Source organism: Alligator sinensis, unplaced genomic scaffold, assembly GCF_000455745.1.
Source record: "Alligator sinensis unplaced genomic scaffold, ASM45574v1 scaffold153_1, whole genome shotgun sequence".
Classification (NCBI taxonomy): Eukaryota; Metazoa; Chordata; order Crocodylia; family Alligatoridae; genus Alligator; species Alligator sinensis.
Window position 1 is genome coordinate 1,811,855 of NW_005842099.1, and position 22,862 is coordinate 1,834,716.

At 40.7% G+C, this 22,862-nt stretch overlaps 1 protein-coding gene across 9 annotated transcripts in view; it reads right to left on the reverse strand.

Moving 5' to 3' along the window:
* UTRN (utrophin) overlaps positions 1-22,862 on the reverse strand; it is a 580,332-nt gene that overhangs the window by 479,975 nt on the left and 77,495 nt on the right. For all 9 annotated transcript variants that reach the window (XM_025204844.1, XM_025204843.1, XM_025204842.1 and 6 more), the window contains exon 2: positions 2,238-2,299. In XM_025204844.1, the coding sequence (XP_025060629.1) occupies positions 2,238-2,299 (62 nt within the window). The remainder of the gene's footprint in view (positions 1-2,237; positions 2,300-22,862) is intronic.

Genomic DNA, 22,862 nt, shown 5'->3' on the forward strand with positions numbered 1-22,862 from the left:
TTAACACTACAGTTGTGTGAAATTTTGCCTGCCGTTTTGTTTAGACACTGGTTTCAACTCATTTCAAGGTCGAAACAGCAAAATTGAGACAAAACAAAGGGCTTTGAAACAACCTTGAAACAAAATGAGGCTAGTCAAAACATTTCGAACATAGCGCTGAGAATGGAAAGTCAGCTCGGTCCCGGCCCGATCTAGCACCGGGGATGGAAAGTCAGCCCAGCTGGGCTGACTCCCTGGCCCCGGTCCGATCTAGGGAAACAGAGTGGAAATAGCCTCACTAGTTCGACAAAGCAAAACGGAACAGCTGTTTCGAATCAAAATGAAATTCGATACAAAATGCTGTTCTGTCTAAACCTAGGAACTCAAGGCAAAACAGAAAGGTGCCATTTCACACAGCCCTAATTAACACCCATGGACTGAAGAATTTAGAAGGAATCAGGTAGATTACAAACTAAGATAATTAGTATAGGTGCTTCATATAAGGGAAAATTGCTTGCATGTGAAGTCCTATACTTTGGAATGAGCACATAGGCAGATGCTCATTCCAACGTCAAGTGACTCTGACTACTGCCCAAATAGATAGGTTGCTGTCACTGCCAAGCAGTTGCTTTTAAACTCCGGATGAACCAGGCACTCCCCACTGGATCCCCCCCTGCTAAAATCAATACCCGAAAGGGTATGCCTCAAGTGTTTAAAAAAAGTCTCTCTCCTCTCCTTTTCCCAGTCTCACCGGCCATGAGAACCCACATATAGCATGAGTTCTTCATATACTTCTCCCCTAAATAAATCCATTGACAAAGGCCACTGTAGCTTAACGGTAAGAAACTCAGGTTTTAACCAAAATGAACCTAGACCAGAATGAATAAATAATGCAAACTTTGCATTTAAGCAATGCACTGTTACTTAAGACGGTAGGACCAGTGAATCCTGATATTGGTATAGCACATTAAAATTTGGCACTTCTATAGGGTTCTGGACTAGGCACTATTTGAGGTCATATGATGCTAAAGCAGAGAGAGAGGGAAGGCAAAACATCTTCATTTCACACACCAACAGAAACCTCAAGCAACTTAAATTCCTGAGATGATTATCCTTTACCACAGCACTATCACAGATTGGTTTGTTGGTTGGTTTGTTTAAATTTCTGCCTGTGTGCTCATTCCAAAGTATAGGACTTCACATACAAAAACGTTTCCCTTAAATGAAGCACCTATACCAATTATCCTATTTTCAATAGTCTTTCTGGCTAAGAAAGATATGAGTTCACCTGATGCCAAACAAACAGGGTTCTTCTTTTCACGCTGACTTAACTAAGAGATTATCCCACGATTGCAACGTTTGTGGGCAAGCTTCCATCCTCTATAATCAACAGAGTAGCATAAAATCAGATTTTAAATAACTGCCTTTTCTCCTCTGGGATGCTACAATTTCCTTTCCCATCTCAAAATATAAAGTAATATTCTGAATTGGTCTTAAGTCCCAGGGAAGGGGACTAGACCAGAAAAGCCAAAATTTGAAAGCAAGGGTACAAAAGCAAGAATGAGTAAACAGCTATGCATCATTTTGTAAAGACTCAGAAAGTGGCAGCACCTGGTGGTTTATGAGCGGAGGTTCAATGAGTATTCTAGATGACTGTAGCCAACTCCGCAGTGTAATTCAAATTCATTTATGCCTCTGGGATGAATCTAAACTGTGGTGCTCCTTATGGGCCACAACCAGACCACAAGGAGTCTCCTAGACTGGATCCAGGCTTGCAAGCAGGGTGTGCAGCAGCATGGGCAGTCTTCGTGTGTCCATTGGGGCTCCATAGCTGGGAATTTAGCAGCAGGCCCCACCTCTATTCCCCCACCCCTAAATCCCCTCTGGCAACACCATGGACTGTGTGAAATGGCTCCATGAGCTGGATTCAGCCCAGGGCCCATACATTTGACACCCCTGCTATGAACTAAAACAGCAACTACTAAAAGGACAACTGCAAATTCATAACACCATTGAATGGGATCTTTGGTTGCAAATTCTAAAATTAAGAACAACATCTTTCTTTTGCAGGAATAGAGTGGGGGGGATTAAGTGAGGTAAGACATATAATTCTGACATCATACACTGCTGTATTTTACTATAGCTACTCTCAAAATATTTTGAAATGCATCTAGTAAACATTACATCTCTGAAGCAAAACCTTATACCTTAAACTAGGGTCGATTTAGAGCCTCATGCAACTTTTAGAAAATCGTTACCTTTAAGAAGCGAGCATTAATCCATTTTGTAAAAGTTTTTTTCTGTACATCGTTGTGTTCATCTGGGAAGAAAAGACAAGGAAGAGAAAGAAAATGAGTCAAACTGTGTTGTTTAGAAATCATTATCTCAGTTCCAGTGTGTTTGCAACAGTGACATTCAATACAGATTTCATCCAGCAAAATCCCTGGATTGCAGAGAAAGTTTCAGGCCATTTCATATTTCTGTAAAACTTAATGCATCCAAGGATACAGGACAACATTATAACTCTAAAATGGCAAATACAGAGTCCAACTTCTCCACACTACAAACAGCCTCACTCAGCGAATTTCAAGAAAATGTAATGCACTTGTAATCCACTAACCGGCACATTCTGCTTAGTCAAAAAAAAGCAAGGAAGACTGTGAGCATTTCCTTCCCCACGAATGGGTTACCACTAGTGCCTCCTTGGCTGCTTGTGTGGTTCCTTTATTAATGAAACTTTTGATGTAAATAATCTAATACATCTTCCTGCTTTGGGGAACATCAGAGAGGAAGTAATGAAAATATCTATAATATTGAGATTTCTATTAACCCAAAGCAATCTGAGTGTAGACCCATATTAGTAACACCAGATAGACTCCTCTTAACAGCAAATTAAGGTAAAGATAAGACCACATTGATTCTTGCTTTGCTAGATGCCTTGGATACAGCTCTTCACAAAGGGGTTGTTGAAAATGTTGCAGACCTTAAAAGCAGAGGAGACTACATTAAGTGAGATTTCTATAAGTAAGACCTAGACAGTCTTTATGAACTACTGCAGAGGCATCCCAAAGAACTTCCTTAGCAAAGACCGCCCCCCTTTCTCTTGTCAGGAAGCCCCTCTTTAGGAAATTCCCTCCCTCATGGGCACTCACCTCCAGTGCACCCTTTTTCCTTTCTTTCTTCCTTCCTCCTTTCCTCCCCCACTTCTCAGCTCTATCATGAAGCAAAGCAATGAGATTATCTTTTAAAAAACGTTATAAAATTAGTCTTTAATATTATTATAATAGGTCTTTGATAGGTATTTTATAAGATATTATTATTCCCTTTTAGATTATATTTTAGACTATATTCATATAGTGTTCATTTCTGTATTCCATTTCATTATGCATTTCTGTGTTTTATTGTTCATGTATTCCCTCCACACTTTTGCCATGACATCCTGTGTCTCACATTTTATTTTATACTCTAAGTTAGATAAGCCTTGTAATACTGGAACTGTATCTGTAAAAATTCATTGAATTGTATCACCTTTACAATGTACCCAGAGGTCCCCTGGGTGAATGCAAGTATGTATGAGTCAGTTGGTAATTGAATGACAAGCAGGGAATGAAAAGCAAGAGCCTCTAGCTGTTAATTGACAATAGCCTAGCCAGAGGAACTTACCATCACAAAACTCTATTCTACAAGCCATTTTAAGCTAATCAAGCCAAAGATCTGATTCCTGGAACTGAACAACAACCCCATTGACCATTCCTGGAACCTGCAATGGCACAGCCATTGAGTCAATCAAGTCAAGGGTGGTCTCCCAAAACTGCACCATTGGGTGGAACCCCCAGTAACTGTGACAGACAGCAGTCATGCACTACTCAAGACCCATGTGGGACAGCAACCTCTGGATTGGGTAGCCAAGATGATGTTGGGGGATCACAGAAGTTGGCCAGAGAAAGGCAGTAAAGCATGACCCTCAGCAACGTCCTCTTTCTTCGACCAGCACCAGAACCTACCAACCGAAGGACATGCCAGCGACCCCCTTTGGACAGATATTGCCTCAGAGAAGCTTCAACTGACTATTGACAGCAGACCCACAGTGCCTCAGTTAGGTAGATAAACTAACACCAGTGCTCTCACAAATCACTACAGCAGCTACTATATAGGTTTGAATGAGTGAGTGCATGTGTGTGTATGTAGGGGACCGATATGCCTTTGGTTCCAATCCTGTGCATTGTATAATAGTTGCACACCCCCATACAATAAACTTGATAGTGGAGATCCCATGAGTTGGTCTTAATGGCCAACACCCTCACATTAAGGACTAATGTCTACTCTATCCACTTCTTGCTTAATATACATCTAAATAAAAATGACAGTACCTGAAATGGAGCTCCGCTAACATTAAAAACAGGAAGTAACATCCAGCCAGGCATTTTTGTGAAGGTTCTTGTCCGCAGCAGTCTGTCAGGTCTCAGAATTATTAACCTTCCAGACATACCAAAAGGCTCTTCTGTTTTTATTGAAGCAGCCAGATACTGGCCAGGAGGGGTTATTTATTGGCAGAGACAATAACTTTTCTGAGGCCAAAACTAATCATGACTTGATGGATGTAGGCACCAAACATATTTTTGTAACTAATGTGGATGCAAAGCTTTATAAAACAGTTGCCCAGAGATCAAAGATGAACACTTCTATTACTGGTGTTTAATAAAGCATTAAATAAAAAGATGAGAGGATGACTGATATATTAAGTATCATTTTGTAAAACCACATCTTCCTATCAAGACTTCTACAAGACGCATGTACCAGGACTAAAACAGCAAACTAAGGCTAAGTCTGTGGACGAACCAGCAACAGTAATTCAAACCTATTCATGGGTATATGGTTTAATATAAAGATAATAAGTCACCAATACTGTTGCCAAAAGAAAAGTCTCATTAACCATGTAAATAGATAACAACAAATAAGCAGCAAATGAAACTGGACTCTTCGTGATTGAGATCTCTGCACCAACAAAATGTTAATACAACTCCACCCTCAGTGGACAACACCCCTTCTTTTGCATCCCCTTCCCACATCCACACCAGCTTGAGACTGGCTGATTAAGGAAGTCCTTGCTCAAATCCCAACACCCTATAGACAGACAAGGTTCTTTGGGCAAATGTGGTATCTTATTAAACCAATTAAATATTTGGGAAAATTGTTCTTTACAATCTTTTGAGCACAATCACCCTTCTTCAGGTATAGGAAGAGTCTGTTGGTATTTGTGTTCTCTCCTGGGTGGAACAGAAGTTTAAGCCAATATGCAACATAAGAGACAGCCCTGAAACACCCTACTACGACACGCCTGCCAAGTTTACAAAGCAGCACTTCCTCAGGAAAGCTTTGCTCCTCTGGACTACTTTTTTTTCTTCAAACACTTTTCACACTCAAGGACTAAAGTCCTAGGCCCAGGTTTACACGAGAGTCATAACATATGCACCTCTAAATTGTGGCAAATGCACTCCAGGTCAAAAGGGACATGCACACACACACACACACACACACACACACACACAGAGCCAAATAACTAACACACATACATTTGAGTTGCAAGAACACAGTATACCATCTCTGAAAGCATTTTCTGCTAAAAGCAGATCTTTGGTTTAACAGCCATTTCTAGCTCTGAGTATGACTGGCACCGACATTAATACTAGAGTCACCACCAGGATAAAGACAGCAAGGTCTTTAACTATCAAAAGTAGGTACTGGATTTCACTGCATGTTAAAATGGGAAACCCACTTTTTCCAGCTCCTGACAAAAGTGCCCAAATGCATATTCTTCTATCAGACTTGTATTTAACAAACAAGAAACTTAAGTGGCCCTATCACAGTATCAAGCTTTCTTACAGTTCAAAGAAAGAAAAATCACACTTCCTCTAAGCCAGAGGTTCCCAATGATAAGAAATTATCGGGGTCACAATGATAAGAAATGGGGTTACACACCCCCAGGGAAGGAGGCATGAGGGCACACATGCCCCCAGATTTGTGCGTGGGGTGGGGGCAGGTGTGGATGCAAGCTGCCCACTGCAGGATTGGGGCTCCTTGCCCTGCTGCCCTCCCCACCCACCCACCGTGGCCTCCACCAGCAGGGAGGAGTGGGAGAGCTCAGTGTCACTGCTGGGAGCCCTATGTAAGCCGCACTGCCATAGTGAAGTGTCCCCTGCCCACCTTACAGCAGCAGGGGGCACAAGTCCATGCCACCACCAGGCAGAAAGGGAGTGTCTTACAATGATGGCACAGCCAACACGGGGCTCCCAGCAGCAGTACTGGGCCTCCCCGCCCACCCACACCAGGTCACACCTGCTGGGCTGTGGAGGCCCCAGGGGGAAGGCAGCAGAGTAGGGAGCCCTGAGCCCACAGCAGGTAGCCCACATCCTTCCCCTTCACCCCCACAGGCTCCACTCTGGCCATGCTGCCCATTGGGGGGGGGAGAGAAGAGGCAGGCAGCCAGGCTCTGTACTCTGCTCCAATCACAGCAGACATCCCTCTTGCAGGTGGCAGCCGGGGCTTGGGCGCTGGTGGGAGGGGCAAGGGGCAGCGGGCCCTGGTCCTAGTCCCATAGCCCTGGTAGATGGGGGTCACCGATGGCAGGGCTTGGGGAGGCACCTGGGGTGGTGGGGGCTGCAGGCTGGGAGTGAGGGGTTATGCTGAGGAAATGGGGTCATGCCGAGGAAGAGGTTGGGAAGCACTGCTGTAAGCTTTTTTCAGAGTACTCTGCTTGCCAGCAGATCCTGTAGATATTACTTTCTCAGTTAGATTAAACTTTCACATTAGATTTTTAAGCCTCTTAAAATTGGAGTTTTAGTAACTGGTCCTTAGAGTTAAGATTGTACCAGTCTTTCTGTTACAAATCCCTGGATAGAGAAGTACTTAACTGAAAGGCTGATGCCCTATTAACGGCTATGACATGCACTATGCCAAATTAAGTTTCATGTAGATGTTTTTGCATCTATAAAGGTATCAACTGTAGGATGACATTATGACTCGGGTGACAAACTGGCTATATTGGACCAAAATAACCTTACCAATCAGCAAAGCACAAGGCAGTGCACAGTAACCTCATCATGAATGAGAAGTTGAGAATGTCAGCAAATAACCTAGCAAGAATCAAATTCACTGATACTTTTAAGTCATCAAATATTATCAGTTAAATTCTGCTCCCAGTTACACCCCTGCAGCCCCAAAGTTAGAAAGACTGCAGAGGAGGAACGAAGCAGAATCTGACTTGCAATGTCCTCATTACTATACGAATCACTCCTTCCAACAGTTACTTTCTTAGTCCTAACCTCAATAATTTCATGATTCTTCCTTTGAATAGTAGGAACAGGGCTCGATCATCAAAAATAACAATACAGTAATATCAGAGTGATGTTGTAGCTGCTAAGGTTAAGGGAATACATGAGATGCAAGGATTTTTGTGGGTTGTAACTTTGTGGTTGGTATAGACTTGGCCATGCTTTTATTCTTCTTCAGGTCACTAATGATGTTAACAACTAGGAAAAATGCCTTCGAACTCTCACAATGACAACAAAAAGGAGAGAGAAGGCCTTTTTTCCCCCTCTAGAGGGTTGTTTGTGCCATGTTGTATAACAGGAACATGTTCGTGTCACTGGCAAATATTCATAACAAATGGTTCACGATCAAATGTCTGAGCTTCAGAGTGGCATTTAAATCACTCTCAGAAGTCATTTATAGCCTTGCATACTCCTCCCCCACGAACACGATCCCTTCATTATATCAGGGCCCTTTTCAAACTGAAGTTCCAGTTCCGTTTCAGCTTGCAGCTTTATGCCTCCTTTTTGTTCATGAACACTGTATTAAACTGATATAAATATAGAAGAGGAAAAACAAAAAACAAAAGCCTCACTGGATTGTGGCTTGCCCTTTGCTTAACCCCCTACTTCTAGTATGTTGAGTCTAAAGACAGATTCTTCATTTTAGCAACATGCATTACACTGATGACAGAGTTTTGTTACTTAGTTCTTGAAAGACGAAAGTTATCTGGCAAGGAATAGTTGGCACAGCAACATTTTGTCAGGAAGTCCTTTCCCCCACTGAGGAGATTTTATGGGCTGGATTAGACAAGCCCACTACTGTCTCTATCAACCTTTCCAGCCAAAGAAAACATAGGTCAACATTCATTTAAGTCATCCTTAAATTTACCTTCCCTGCTTAGTCTAAATTACCATTTTCTACTGCAAAGGAATGTAGAGGTAAAAGAAGGAATTCGCCTGTGGGTTTTCAATTAAGGCGCTAGGAATGTAACAAAATTAGAAATGCCTATTTGTATAGCCTTGGGGTGAGTAACACTGTATTCATCATAAATATCTCCCTACCCAACACTAGCATGAGTTTGAGAATGACAACATTAAGGGGGAAAGAAATAAATGTACTCTACTTTTCTAGGAGAGAAAAAAAAAGAACCATTTGCCTCTCTATTAAAATACTTAAAATATGAGATTAACTCACCACAAAGGCATATTTATTCTGGGCATTTTACAGAAAAAGCCTCCAGAACTAAACACCAGTTGATAGAGTAATACAATTTAAAAAATAACTCACACACAGAAGACAATCCAGGGCCTCCTAACTTCTCATTCTAGCTATTTTAAGGAAACCTGAGATTTATTCCAGTCCTCTGGGTACTATCAAAGTATAATTAATATAAAATAATCATCTCTCTTAAAGAAAATCTTTAAGCAAATTACTGAGCCTCCATCATCCTGCACTATGAAGGCAGATATCAGTCACAATGCAGGAGGAACAAATGGCACAAGAGACAGACAGGAAATAGTACTGCTGGATTACAGTGCAAGACAAGCTTGCTCAGATCAATGTCCACAAGCATTTCTACCTTTCAGCTCTTTGGGTGTCAGTGCAATGAGACATGGTTCTTGCTCAGTTGTTAGGATACCAGTATTTACATTCCAAAATGAACATCTTTCCTGGCAGAGTCATTAGGGAAACTACAGAGAAGTTCACAGAAGACAGCAAGGTGATGAGTTCCAAGAGGCAAATGGCATGGTTAACCCAACTTGTCTCTTTCCCCTCAGTCTGCTGTGATGAGTTTGCTACCTACTTTGCAGACAAAAAAGTCACCCCTGCTCAACATGGCTGGGAAAAAAAAAAAAAAAATCAGATTTGGGGGATAAGGAAGCTTGGTCCTATCCCATTTATATGAATCATTTCAAATTGCTGTCACCCACTGATGCAGAGGAGGCGCTTGAGGGAGATGAGGATGAGTAGTTATGAACTGGCCCCATGTCAATCCTGTCTTATAAAAGCCAACCAGGGGAGACTGGGGCCACTGCTGACTGAGGCTGTCAACACCTCCCCTCAGAAGAGCAAGGTGTCACATTCTTAGGTCTGCAGTCGTCTCAACCATGCTCAAGAAATCATCAAGTGATGCCAATTCCTAAGCCAGTTACCACTGTGTCTCCAACCTTCCCTTTTAGAGGAAGGTCAGTAAATGGGTAGTCACTTAATAGCTCCAGGCTTATCTGGATGCCACAGATTTCCTGGATAAAGATGAGTATAGTTTTCATTCTGGGTACAGCACAGAGTCTGCACCTGTGACCTTGGATCAATGATCTTCACCTGACGATTACAGGAAAACATGACTTGTAGGGGATTGGGACACCCTTCTAGTTCAGTCTCCCCTTGTCACTCAAGGGTGTTGAGTGTTCCTGGACCCATGGCTGAATAGATTGACTTTTATTAGTAGATGTTTAGGATTGTGAATCCAAAAAGATGACAAAGCCAGTAGGGAAATACAAAGCACCCAAGCGAGGGACTAACATTAGAGGGATGGGGGTGATATTTTATTAAATACAGCCATTTCCCAACCTCTCAGAAAAAAATTACTCCGACTTGCCACGTTGTTCATCTCAGCATATCAGAATGATATTTAAAATAGAAAAAAAAAAAAACAAGAGCATGTAAGGCCCTCAGATGTACATAAATAATACTGTGACACCAGACAATAAGTGCTTTTCAAACACCTACAGTTATCAGTCAATTACTGTACTGTTTTTACATAATGGCAGTACAGAACTAAAAAATTTCAGGCAATGTCATAACACCTACTAAATACCTACTGCAACTGGGTGGCAATTCAACGGTTAGAAATGCAAGGTTGTTCCACTGAGTCACCTAATGCCAAGCACTAAAATCCATCACAATCCAGAAAAATAATGGGAAGCAAAATGTAAATGAAAGTTTGAGGCAAGGATAGGCAAGAGTTCAGGGAGTTTGCCTAGGACCAGGACACCTGGGTTTGAATCCCTGCTCATGCCCCATGTACACACAGCTGATCAGATGGGGACTGAGGTACAGAGGCTATCCTATTTAACAGAACTTCCTATCTCACTGGAGTATTGTGAAGATGAAAATTGTGCACAGGTATTACAGTAATGGGTGGCATATAAGTATATTCAATAAAGTTGAAAGTTTCAGAGCTTAAGGCCAAGAGAGACCACTAGATCATTTGATTAGACATTTTGTATGTCACAGACTATTTGTTTCACCCAAGTAACCTATAGCAAATAACAAGTCTCCAGTTAGGTGAAAAAATTTCAGTCCTCAGGAAAGTAAACTCTGGGTGAAAACAGAGAAAAAGAAAACAAGGCACCAACAAGTCCCCAGGTATCTGCAATGACAGGAACTGATCAAGTAAAAGAGACCCAGATGGTGGCAGTAAGCCAGGAGTCAGACACCCACAATTTACAGGCTGAAACCAACCCACAAGCCATTTCATAAGGCCCTCAGCAATAAGCAAGATCACTGACATTCAGTAGCAGGTATGTCACAAGCATTTTGGTGGCTAGGAAAGGTGGCAGCCATGACAGCCAGGTTGCAAACAGCAGCCCACCTTTGGCCCAAGCTACATTATTTTGGCCCACTGCTCCAAAAAAAAAAACTTACCAAGCCCTGCAGTAAGCAAAATCACAGCCCCATGCTAAACAAAAAGGTAAAAAGCCACAGAAAGATTTCTACCAACCTGACCTGTCCCCAAATGTGATAACTCTGAGCATGTAAGCAACAAACTGGAATCTGAAAATAAAGATTCTTAGAGAAAAATCCATAGAGAAGAAAAGCTAACTATAAAAGCAGTCTCTTATGTAACAGGCAGAAACTCAGTCTCTATTTCAGAGCACAGTTGCAATGGTGGCAAAATACTTTCCACATGTTTCAGGTGAGCCATCCGCTCCCATTTTCCGTTCCCCCCCCAGTCTAGGACTATTATTTGGCTCACTTGCATTCAAAGGCAATTCATATGTTGTGCCGCCAGAAAGGAACACTATGCTCATCTAGTCTCATCTCCTGCGTAAGACAGGCCATAGAAATGCAGCAAATAATTCCTACATAAAACTCATCTGCATACCAAGAGTAGAGGCATCCAACAGATGTTTATTAGGAATAAAGAGAAGTAGAGTGTTAGAGATACTGCTAAAGTGTGGATGGAGAAGCCAAGTTCACCAAAAAAAGATCCCAAAATGTATATACGCAGATATCTCTCTGTCAAGTTACGGCAAAACGTTACAAATCCAGACACCATGAATATCAGATTTTTCACTATGTCAAGAGGACAAATGATGCTGTGCCACAAATTAAATTCAAAGGTTCAATTTATTCAGTACCCAACAGCTTTGCTACATTTAAAAAGTAAATGCTGACTTGAAAAACAGAACCAATAAACAGGGGATAAGAACATTTTAGAAATGTTTACATGTAGCATATTTGTTTCTTTATATCTTACTACATGGTAAATATGCATTAATCCATTTTAGGATCTTACAACTAGAGAAGATTCAGAGTAGGAAGAAGTGACTACCATATTTTCATTCACAATACTGCGATTAGAATAATAAAATAGACCTGACAAATTAAAAACTTGGATTAAAAGTAAAAATTTATTAGGGAATCAGATCTACCTATCCATTTGGAGATGGGAAGCATGATAGAATACTGTGTATTCCCTAAACAATTATCACTCTTCATAAAAACAGTTTAGTTCATATGATATATCCAAACAAGAAACCACAAGCAGTCCATTTCCAAGTCAGTTTTATTCTTTGCATTTCATTTCTGAACCATATAACCAGATTTTTTATTTTGTTGCAAAGTTTGCTGAGAGTTCATGAGAGTGCACCAATGTGAAAGATAGGAGGAGTGTGCATGGAAAGAAGGAAAGAAGAGAGGGAATTTTATTGCACAGTGGCTGCTTACAGACATAAAAAGAAAAGAAAAGAAAAAAGAAACCAGCACTTTATTTTGAACTCCGTGTGCCCCCGTGCTAAGCCCAGAAGAGGCACTGCGTTAAATGTATTCAGTCCCGGTATACATTGGGTGCTTTTAGTGGAGCTTTTTTGGTGCTTTTACCTAATAGCTGGTTGAATCATCTTTAGGGAAAAGCGCCAAAAAAGCCGAAGCACCTGATCTATAAAGACACTGTGGAGCTGGGTCGAACTAACACGTGGCTTCTTCTGATCAGGCAAATTTGTTTTTTCGGTTTTCTTCCACATTTGTCAGCATGCTGTCATTTTGGTTAAATATCCAGGGAGAAACACAATCCTAAAAACATGGTTTCATTAGCCACAAATTGAGACAGAAGAAGATAACTGATAACCCACAAGACCTATCTAGAATGCAAAACTAGAGCTGTTTCTCATGTACTGAGAGAAGAGCTTCTCAAGATAACTTTACACAATAAATATTAGAGATGTTATGCTTTTTAAACAAAGACATTACTCTGTTCATTTCCAAACAAGTTCCTGATATTAGGCTATTTGAGTAAAACAAGCACAGAGAAGAGGAAAATCCCATAAGTATTATGGATAATTCAACATTCAAAAATTCAATATTCAAAAAATTGTCTTGGAAAGAAAGACTAGCTCCACTGCAGATTAATATGTTCCATACTATGCGTAATGGTAGAAGAAGAAAAAAAAAAAAACATACTCTTACAGTGTAACAGTAAAAAGACTATGAAACTGCTTGTATCTCTCTGCTAAACCCTACATTAAGGCCCAATCTTGCATAGTGCTTACTTAACCCAAATTTCAGTGGTGACAGAACTCTCAGAAAATGCCATGTATTGGATTCTAGTTTCAGTTCCCTATGCCACCTATAACTACACACCAGGGAACTGTTGTCCCATTTCTCCCTGATCACATGTGATTAATGGAATTGCAAATGTAATGTCTATGAATAACCTTTTCTATACATATAAAATTAGATCTCAATATATAAAAAAGGTGTGGGGGGGAAGTTTACATAAAATTTTAGCAAAATACTAAAAAGCATTTTATTTAATAAGTGCTGCTTAGACATGCCTACTAAAAAGTTAACTACATATGCAATATAAACCATGTAGTCACCATTTCAGTTTGTTTCTGCAGCAACCACATACTGACAAATTAACTGAGGTTATAATAAAAAAAAAAAAAAAAAAAAATCACATTTATAACCAGATAGAATTTATTCCAGTTCCAAGAACTTAATTGTTAAAAATCTGTGCATTAGTTCTAGTTTGTATTTGTTTAATGTGAATTTCTAGCCACTGGATTTCATCATTGGCTGCTAGAAGAAAACATAAGCTATTATCAAACTTCTGTTCCTTGGGTAGGTATTTCTAAGTTGGATCACATTTGTTGCTCACTGGAACACTATGCGACTGAAAAAACTTGTTTCCTCTTACTCGGGTAAATGTTCTCAGTAGTCCACTTAACCTGAACTCTGGAACCATTCAGCACATACTGCTACAGTTTGTTTTTGATAATTTGCTCTGCAGTAAACAGTAAGCCCTACACATTACATGTAACAAAGTATGCTTGCCCAAACAACAAAGATGCATTTGTCAGCAGTAGCAGGTCTCTTCAAGTCCTAAGTTCCTATAAAGCATACAGAAAGACTGACAGTACATCTAAGAGAAGTACCAATAAGTGAGGTTCCCCCAGGGTTCACAGAAAACTGACTTTCTCCCTTGCACTAACTTTACAAGTCACCAAGATGGAGAAACCTGCCATGTATCAGTTGCACTCACTACAAGCAAATCGCCAGAAGCTGGGAGAAATAAATACAAAGTGCTTTATGCACATCTTGACAAATTATGAAGTTTAATTGTGAAAAGATACAATACTTCAACGCCATTTGAAGAACACTAATAGAAGCATCAAATGAATGGAAAAAAACCTAAAAGGAAGAATATTACTTTTCCTAGTGTACTAAAGAAGACTCCCATTGTTAGACAAACCTATCCCTATTCTAGCAAAGTGCTGAAATACCACTATATAATAAAAAAGCCACATGATAGTCTGCTGAAACAATACCAGCTGACCGGCACAGACCTTACCTGAAGTACTCTGCTTAGTCTCATGGGTAGCTTATTAGAAAAAAGCAGACTACAGAAAATCTGACCCAAAATTAAAGAGTACTTTAAACCTGTTTTCATCGCTCCATATATATAAATTGAGATGGGGCGTAGGGGAAGAAACACAGTTTAAAATAAAACATTGTGCAAGCTTAGCTATTGTCACTACTCCTCTCTTATTATCAGTTGTCTTAGTAGCACACAAGGTATAACTGAAAGCATTTCAATCATCTGTTAATCTTTGCCATATAAATCACTTTTTGTAGTAGCACACTGAGTTGTTGGCTGCTCACTGCCAAGGTTAATGATTCACTATGTTATCTAGATTTAAAAAGTGTTACTATGTGACACCATTTATATTCCTCATGGTATTGTGGTATTAAAGTTTAGTCAAGGCTCCATTTCCTGTATCGCACATTAGGCCAAAACAACGCAAAGGGCTGTTGCAACTCTGCTCTCATCAAGTTTCCTCCTAAACCTGCAGTGCAGCACAAGTGATCTGATATCCTTTGAACCCGACTTATAATTTAGAATTAAACATCTTTTAACTAGGTCCATAAGTTCTCAGCATGATGCATGTGGCTTGAAATCATAACACAGACCTCCATTTATGGATATTATCAGGTTTACCAGCTGAGCAAGGGATGGATGCTGCTTCTAAAACTCTGACAACCCTGGTTGTGGTGAAAAAAAAAAAATCTTCAGCCACCTCCTGGCTGGCAATATGCTCTTCAGCAATAATGCAGTCAGACTCGTTTCTGTATGCAGTTCTAAAATTTTCTCTTAAACCCCCCCCCCAAAAAACAAAAAAAAACCCACACAAAAAAAAGCACCTCTATCAATCTCTTAAGTCCCTCCACAATGTTAGCAGTTCTTCCAGATTTCTCTTCAGTTTTCATCAATGTTCTAGTACCAAGGTGCCCAAAAGCAATGACAACGCCATTCAGAAGGGAACTCTCTCCTCTCTGGTCTGCAACACAATGCTTCCAGATTAACTGATTATTAATTAACTATTCATAACCATTTATAATGATAAATGGTTATAATAATTATATATCAGTATAATTACAGTTACATATAATATATGAGAGATAATTATGCATGTTATAATCATTATAATATGGTATTAATATTATGTATAAAGACTGCCTAGTTATAATACAATTACTTTTTTAACTGATTGCTTAATGTCTTATCTTCTGTCATCTACCGTCCCCTTATTTTTCCATGTTATTCCTGTGTTCCAAGCCTGTTCTTTTACTATAGTAAGTACTGCATAACAGAGAACTGGCTAGCCTGTGGCAAAAGTGACACAATGCAACAACCACAGGCAGCCTCTGTGCATGGCATGCAACAGATTGCAGGGAGGACAGCAGCAGGGAGCAGAAAGCAGAGCAGTAGATAAGACAGGGAGCAAAAAGCAAAAAAGCAGAGTAGCAGATCAGTCAAGGAGTACAGAGAAAGGATCAGACAGCAGAAAGGGAACTGGAGTGGCACTCCAGGAGGATGTAGGGCTGATCTGTGGCTTCCCTGCCAAAAAAGGTTGGCCCCCACTGGTATAACACAACGTACCAGCAAAGTACTCTAACAAAGAGCAGAAGAACACTTAATTGGTTGTAAGGATAGAAGCAAGTGTGATAAATAATTGATGTCTAAAAAAGCATGCTGAACTATTTTGTCTGTTTGAAATACCATTATTGGAAGCTGTGACACTTAATGTTCACCATTTATAAAAATTTTCCAATGCTGCCTTTTGGGTGAGAAACTCATGATACAAGCAAGCAGAATGTAGCAACTTAACCACATTGGGGGCACTACAGAAGAAATTGCTGCAACTGCACTTTTACTCTTTATGAGCTGGCCAGGCTCACGAGATACTTTAAGAATCATTCACGCACATGCTGTTTTTATTAATTCATATTAAAACCAGATGTGACCTGCAATTATTGTTTAAGGTTCAATAAATTCTGAAAATCAAAAGGTAGGACCCTGATTTGAGAAGTGGCCGGTAGCCAAAGGCAAATCTTGATTTTCCAAACTCATACGTAGTAAATACTGGTTTCAGTTCCCTGACAGAATTTCACTGCTTCAGCCACCAGCGTTTTGGGAGCATTACAAAAGCAGTTCAGTACAGAACGTGGACTAGAGTGTGGTTTCCTGGCTTTATCCCACAGCATTCCCCCAATCCAACTGCGAAGAGGAACTAACTGGATTCACAAGGAGACTCTTGAAGTCCTCTGTTGTAGTGCAGGAACCTTGGGTCTTTATGACAGCATACTACAGAGAGCAGGGGAAAATGGAAAGGAGTGTGTGCCAAGAAAAAAGACAACTCTGGAAGCTTAGAGGAAGAGGAGGACACTCAAAGCCTTTTCTTCTAGAAAGCATTAGTGTGACTAAGCATCTACTTTAGCAGGCTGTTATATTAGTTCAAATTTTTCTGTACTTAATTACAACCTTTTGCATAAGAGGCATGTTTTCAATTCTACAGGGGGAGCATACAATGAAAAAAAAATAACAACTTGCCAAAAGACTAAATAAATAAAAGCTCCAAAGCCTTAACCACATCTATAATCAGAGTCATGTTGCTCTGCTCTTTCAGTTCATGTCATGCTGGTCCATTATTATTCTGCAAACCTTTCTGTGGAATAAAACGAAGAACAAAGGATGACTACTTAACCTTTTTTCTTTTAAAACGTGGTAAGTAATTTGGGTTCATTAAGCATTAGAAGATGACACACACAGCTCCAGCTGTCAAGGTGAAGTACCTAGATATCCTGGCAATAAGTGGAGCCAAAGATAGATAAATAATGGCATTTGCCTAATAGGCTTGTGTTTCTATCTGTTTTACTCTCTTACCTAAAATAGTGTCAGAGTAAAGTGGTACAACTAAAGACCCAATTACATCTGGAACAACTGAAAGGCTATCTGAGAGTTTAAAAAAAAAAAAAATCACATTTCATTGACATGGTCAATATATATACAGTTTCCTGTATACTGCACTTTTTGGCACCCAGAAGCACATCAGTCTGCCCTGAAGCAAGTTTGTCCAGTAATGCCTTCTTTTGAACCAACTACATGGTTGGGAGGGATGTTACACAAGCTTCTAACATTTTGCCTTGTCACGACATTGCTGATGATACCAAAATTTGGGGTGAGGTGGGCACGCTAGTAGGGAGGGAAAGACTGCAGAAAGACCTGGATAGGTTGCAGGGGTGGGCTAACAAAAACAGGATGCGTTTCAATACGGACAAGTGCAGGCTGCTGTACTTGGGCAGTAGTAACCAGCAGCACACTTACAAGATGGGAAACTCCCTTCTTGAGAGCACAGAGGCAGAAAGGGATCTTGGAGTCATCACTGACTCCAAGATGAACATGGGCCAACAATGCGAGGTCACAGTCAGCAGGGCTAACCGAACCTTATCGTGCATCCACAGGTGCATCTCAAGTAGGGCCAAGGAGGTGATCCTCCCCCTCTACGCAACACTGGTCAGGCCACAGCTGGAGTACTGTGTCCAGTTCTGGGCGCCCCACTTCAAGAGGGATGTGGACAACATTGAGAGGGTCCAGAGGAGGGCCACCCGCATGATCCGGAGACAGCAGGGCAGACCCTACAATGAGAGGCTACGGGACCTGAACCTGTTCAGCCTTCACAAGAGAAGGCTGAGGGGGGACCTTGTGACCATCTATAAACTCACCAGGAGGGACTAGAAGGGTTTGGGGGAGACCTTGTTTCCTGTAGCGCCCCCCAGGATAACAAGGAATAACGGCCACAAGTTGTTGGACAGCAGGTTTAGATTAGACATCCGTAGGAACTACTTCACAGTTAAGGCGGCTAGGATCTGGAACCAACTTCCAAGGGAAGTGGTGCTGGCTCCTACCCTGGGGGTCTTTAAGAAGCGGCTTGGGGGCTACCTGGCTGGGGGCACTTGAGTCCAGTTTCCCTTCTGCCCAGGCAGGGGGTCAGACTTGAAGATCTGTAAGGTCCCTTCCAACCCTACTTCTATGCTTCTATGACTACCATTCACCTACAGTAAAGCATGAAGTACTTAGGTGATAGAGGGAAGCATATAACAAAGCTAAGAGGCAATAGAGTGTTTTCCTCCCATCTGATTTTCTGTGGTGGGATTTTTATTTTTTGGGATGCACTAATTTACTAATTTTTGAATTATGTTCAAATTAACATCTGGAAAAAATTTTATTTGTAGACTCTGCCTCTTTCTCTGAACACTACTAAACCAACCCTGGTTCATAAAAGTTCCCCTATACAATAAATTTTGTCTTTGAGCTGTATTAAATGGCATGCGGCTAATACACATGTGTAGACATGCACAAGCATTCTCGCTCTCTCTGGGAAACGAGGGGGGGTAGGGGAAGGAGAGAGAGAGAGATCACCAAAAGCACTCCTAACAAAAAAGGTAACACACACTTGACACCTCACCTGTCAATCAGGCAATCAACTGATTGGGAAGGAGAAAAAAAGAGATTACTACATGGCAGCAATAATGGACTCTCTGATAATGGACTAAAAAGTTTTCGTGCTGAAGGTAGGTTTTGCAAGTCAGAGAAATCCTCAACCACCTATGAACAGTGTCATTTAAAAAGACACTTCTGTAGTACTCTGGCAATGCAAAAGAATCTCAGTGAGATCAAGAATCTGAGCCCTACTCTACATTTCCTTTAAAAAAAGTGTGTGTATTACATTCACACGCACACAATTGTATTGTTAATCTAAAATTCGATGCTAAAAACAAATTCGGTCAGGCTGATGAAACACTAAACTTACTAAAGGCTAACTTCTCTCCCTTCATACTTGCATACTGAATGGTTTGTAATTTTTGCAACTTTTTTTTTGCAACAGTCTGCAGGGATACTTTTAAAAGACTGAGAGCAACCGAGACATACACAATGGGGTACTTAATAGGGGTTAGGAACAGTCACTCAGCGTAACCACTCCTATTTTTTCCAAATTCACTGGAAGTGCAGGGGGGTGCGAATCACTGAATGCTATGTCCTGAATTTTCCCATGCTATTTGTTTGTTTAGTTTGGGCTCCATATAGGAGTGCGGGTCCATAAAAGGAGTTCTGTCTGTAAGATGAAGTCTTAAACAAAAATACAAAGAAAGATGGCAAACATTTGAAACTATGATTCCCTAAACACTGCTGTGAAAACCAGAAGACAAACTTGCAGGGCTACCAATTCTTCTGATCATTATAGTTCAAATCTCACCCTAGTGCTTCAAATCTCAACCTAGTGCTTCAGCTAGCCCAAAAAGTCAGAAACGCTATTTCAGGAGGAGTCAAAGGCTGCAAAATAATTTCCACTGGAAAAACCCACTGCTTCCCAAATGTTTCATGTAATTTTGCAGACAGTTCTTCTCTTTCAGGTGACTGAGAAAGAGGTTGGCATACTGGATCTTATACATGTCTACCCCAAAACGAGTTAAATCCCATCCAGTACACCCAATACCCTCAACATGAGTAAAACTAGACAAAAACTACATTCCAAAATGATCAATCATGAGAAAATGATAAAAGGACGGATATACAAACACAGGTAAGCAAACAGTTTTCACAGAACAGTCATTCACTTTCTGATCTCACAATCCTTGTGCTCCGAGATAATTTTACAAACACCTTCAGAAGACTGGCCTGGGAATACAAATCCATAACCTTACTGGACATTAAATACTTGGGACTGAACACCAACATTACCTGGCTTTCTTGCATGCATACCAGCCTCTGGCTTCTTTACTATTCATTTCATCCAGGAAGAGCACACACCAACTGTAGATGCTCCCTTAGCCTGGTGAACGGTATTTATACCCAAAAGCTTGCAAAGAAGAATTTTTCCAACTATCTGAGTTGGTCTAATAAAAGATATCAGACTTACCCAAAGAATCTGGTTGTAGCTGTGTTGGTCCCATAGACCAAAACAGCTACAGCCTATACTCCCATTAACAGTCTCTGCATTCCAGATGTAATAACAATCCTCTTCCTTCTTGAATTATCTTGCTCTTTCACTAATCAAAATTATCCATTCTACTGTACTTTTCTTGGCTTTTAGCTATTCCTGATCATTTGCTCCTACTTATAGTCCTCCTCCATTCCTTTAAGGGGACTGTTTTTATTTACACCTGGAGTTTTACTGTGGCCACTGTTCTATCTGCTACTTCACTCAAGCTGATTGCTTCCCAAGCCTGAGAAAAGGTACCTTGCGACAAAAGCTTGTCTAGAGATGTCTCCCAATTATACAGCTGATCCAATAAAAGATACACAAGGCAAGCGTAACTATCACACAATTAAATCAACATTTTTTGTAATCAACATTATTTTTTCAATACATTAACTTTGCACAAGCCATTAAAAACACAAATAAAAAAGGTGTAAATCACAAAAGGAAGTACTATGGTGACATGTTTAACATATTTATCATAGAAAATAGTTGGATAGTAAATGTTTTCAAGACCCTTCAGATACTTCATGCAACTTGACTGACCTCCTTAGTGAACCTTTAAACATTCACCCTGCTATTGATCTACTCTAATAATTACCAGAATGCCCGCACTTTAGTTTTGGTGAGATCTGTTGTAGGATTTGGTATTAACAAAAAATAAAAAGATAGATAACAAAAGGCACAAATAAATAACCAGGATAGAACTATTAAAAGGCACTTAAGCATGGGCCTAACACTGCACCCACTGCAGTCATAGTGGGGAGGTCTGAGTTCACTGGTCACCACTGAGAATTGTGAGAAAGTCTACCTTGGCTTGTCAGTGACATCAGAAGTTGAGAGTATGTTCCCAAAACAAAGTCAGGGATGCCAAGCAACTTGCAGCTCATATGGCCTCTCCACATCTACAGGTTCATTTGCACATGCATTTCTGCAGCCCAAACGTTCACATGCTGGTTCAGTAGTCCAAGTTATCATGGGACCACAAGACCATGCTCTACCTGCTGAGCAGAGGTAATGTTTGTCCACTCGGGAGGGAACAGCAGCAAAACAGAAGTAATGGAAGAGACAATGACTGAAAGTGAGAAGAATCTCTCCCCTCAGCAAACACCCAGATGCCTCCTACAGTCATGTCCTAGCTCCAATCCCCCTCAATCATTCCGTTGCCCCAAATGCTAACACAAACCTGGCTACCCCAAACTTTTCCCCAGCTACCTTTTGTGGAAACCTCTACAAGTCTTATATACCCTTCAGTTCCAAAACTTTCCTCTTTTCTGGACATCCTAAACCCAACTTTACTCTGCCATCCCCAACCCTCATACCAAGACATCCCCATAATAAATCCAGCTACTCAAGCTCCCCCATCACTATGCAAAAGCCTCTACACATTACCTAGAGGCACTCACAGCTGCCAAGCTTTGTCTTCCTCCCTCTCCTACACTCAGGCCCAACAACCTACTAATGCTTGACAGAGGGGTTGTGAAATAAAACCTGCATAAAACTGCAGTTTATGATCTCTTCTAAAAAAAATTGCATAAAAATGTCACACATGGATTGCACAAAACTTGGCAGTTCTGCATAGTTAGCCTACAAGAGGCAGGCAACTGTCCTCCTGCCAGGCAGTCCCCACAGCTTTCATCAAGTGCACAGCTGAAAGCTGTTCTGATTCAATAACTGTGTTAATGCACCTGGTAATCACCAATCCCAAAACCTCAAGACTTCCACTTGGAATTTCATGCTTAATTAAGTCCAGATACTTAAGTACTCCTTCCAAAATGATTCACACTGGTTCTTTACATTATTTTCAGATAATTCCCTGGAAAGATTATTTCCATCCAGTATTTCAAGATGATGAACTTGTATGCACCAAAATCAAGGCAGTGGCTCAATTTGGTATGTGAAAAGGCATGTATGCATCTTATCAGGGCTGAAGGTTGTAGCCGTGTTGGTCTAAGGACATAGGTAGACAAGGTTCTTTGGGAAAATCTGATATCTTTTATTAGATCAACTCAAATAGTTGGAAAAATTCTTCTTAGCAAGCTTTCAGGCACAAACACCCTTTGTCAGGCTGAGGAAGCGCCTGCAGACTGATGAACGGTGTTTGTGCCTGAAAGCTTGCTAAGTAGAATTTTTCCATTTGAGTTGGTTTTATAAAAGATATCAGATTTACCCAAAGAACCTTGTCTGCCTCAGTATGCATTTTACTCTTTCTAGACTGCCTATAAATGCAACAGGGGTTGCTTCTATATCAGATAAATGAACATGGGTGTTAAGTACAGCACTCCAGTGTTCAACACAAGATATGTTTCTAAAGGCTTGCATCCAGTTGGTAGCAGGAGACTGATCTTTCAGGAAAGACTTATGTTTGCCCACTGGCTAGTGTTTGTCAGCCACGATAAATACCCACATGAACCCCACTTAGACATTACCATTTTATATCCAGATTCAGTTCTCTCTCCATGTCAGTAACAAAAAAAGAAAAAAAACTTGATAAAAATCTCAAAATGTGAGGGCTTCCTCGGCATT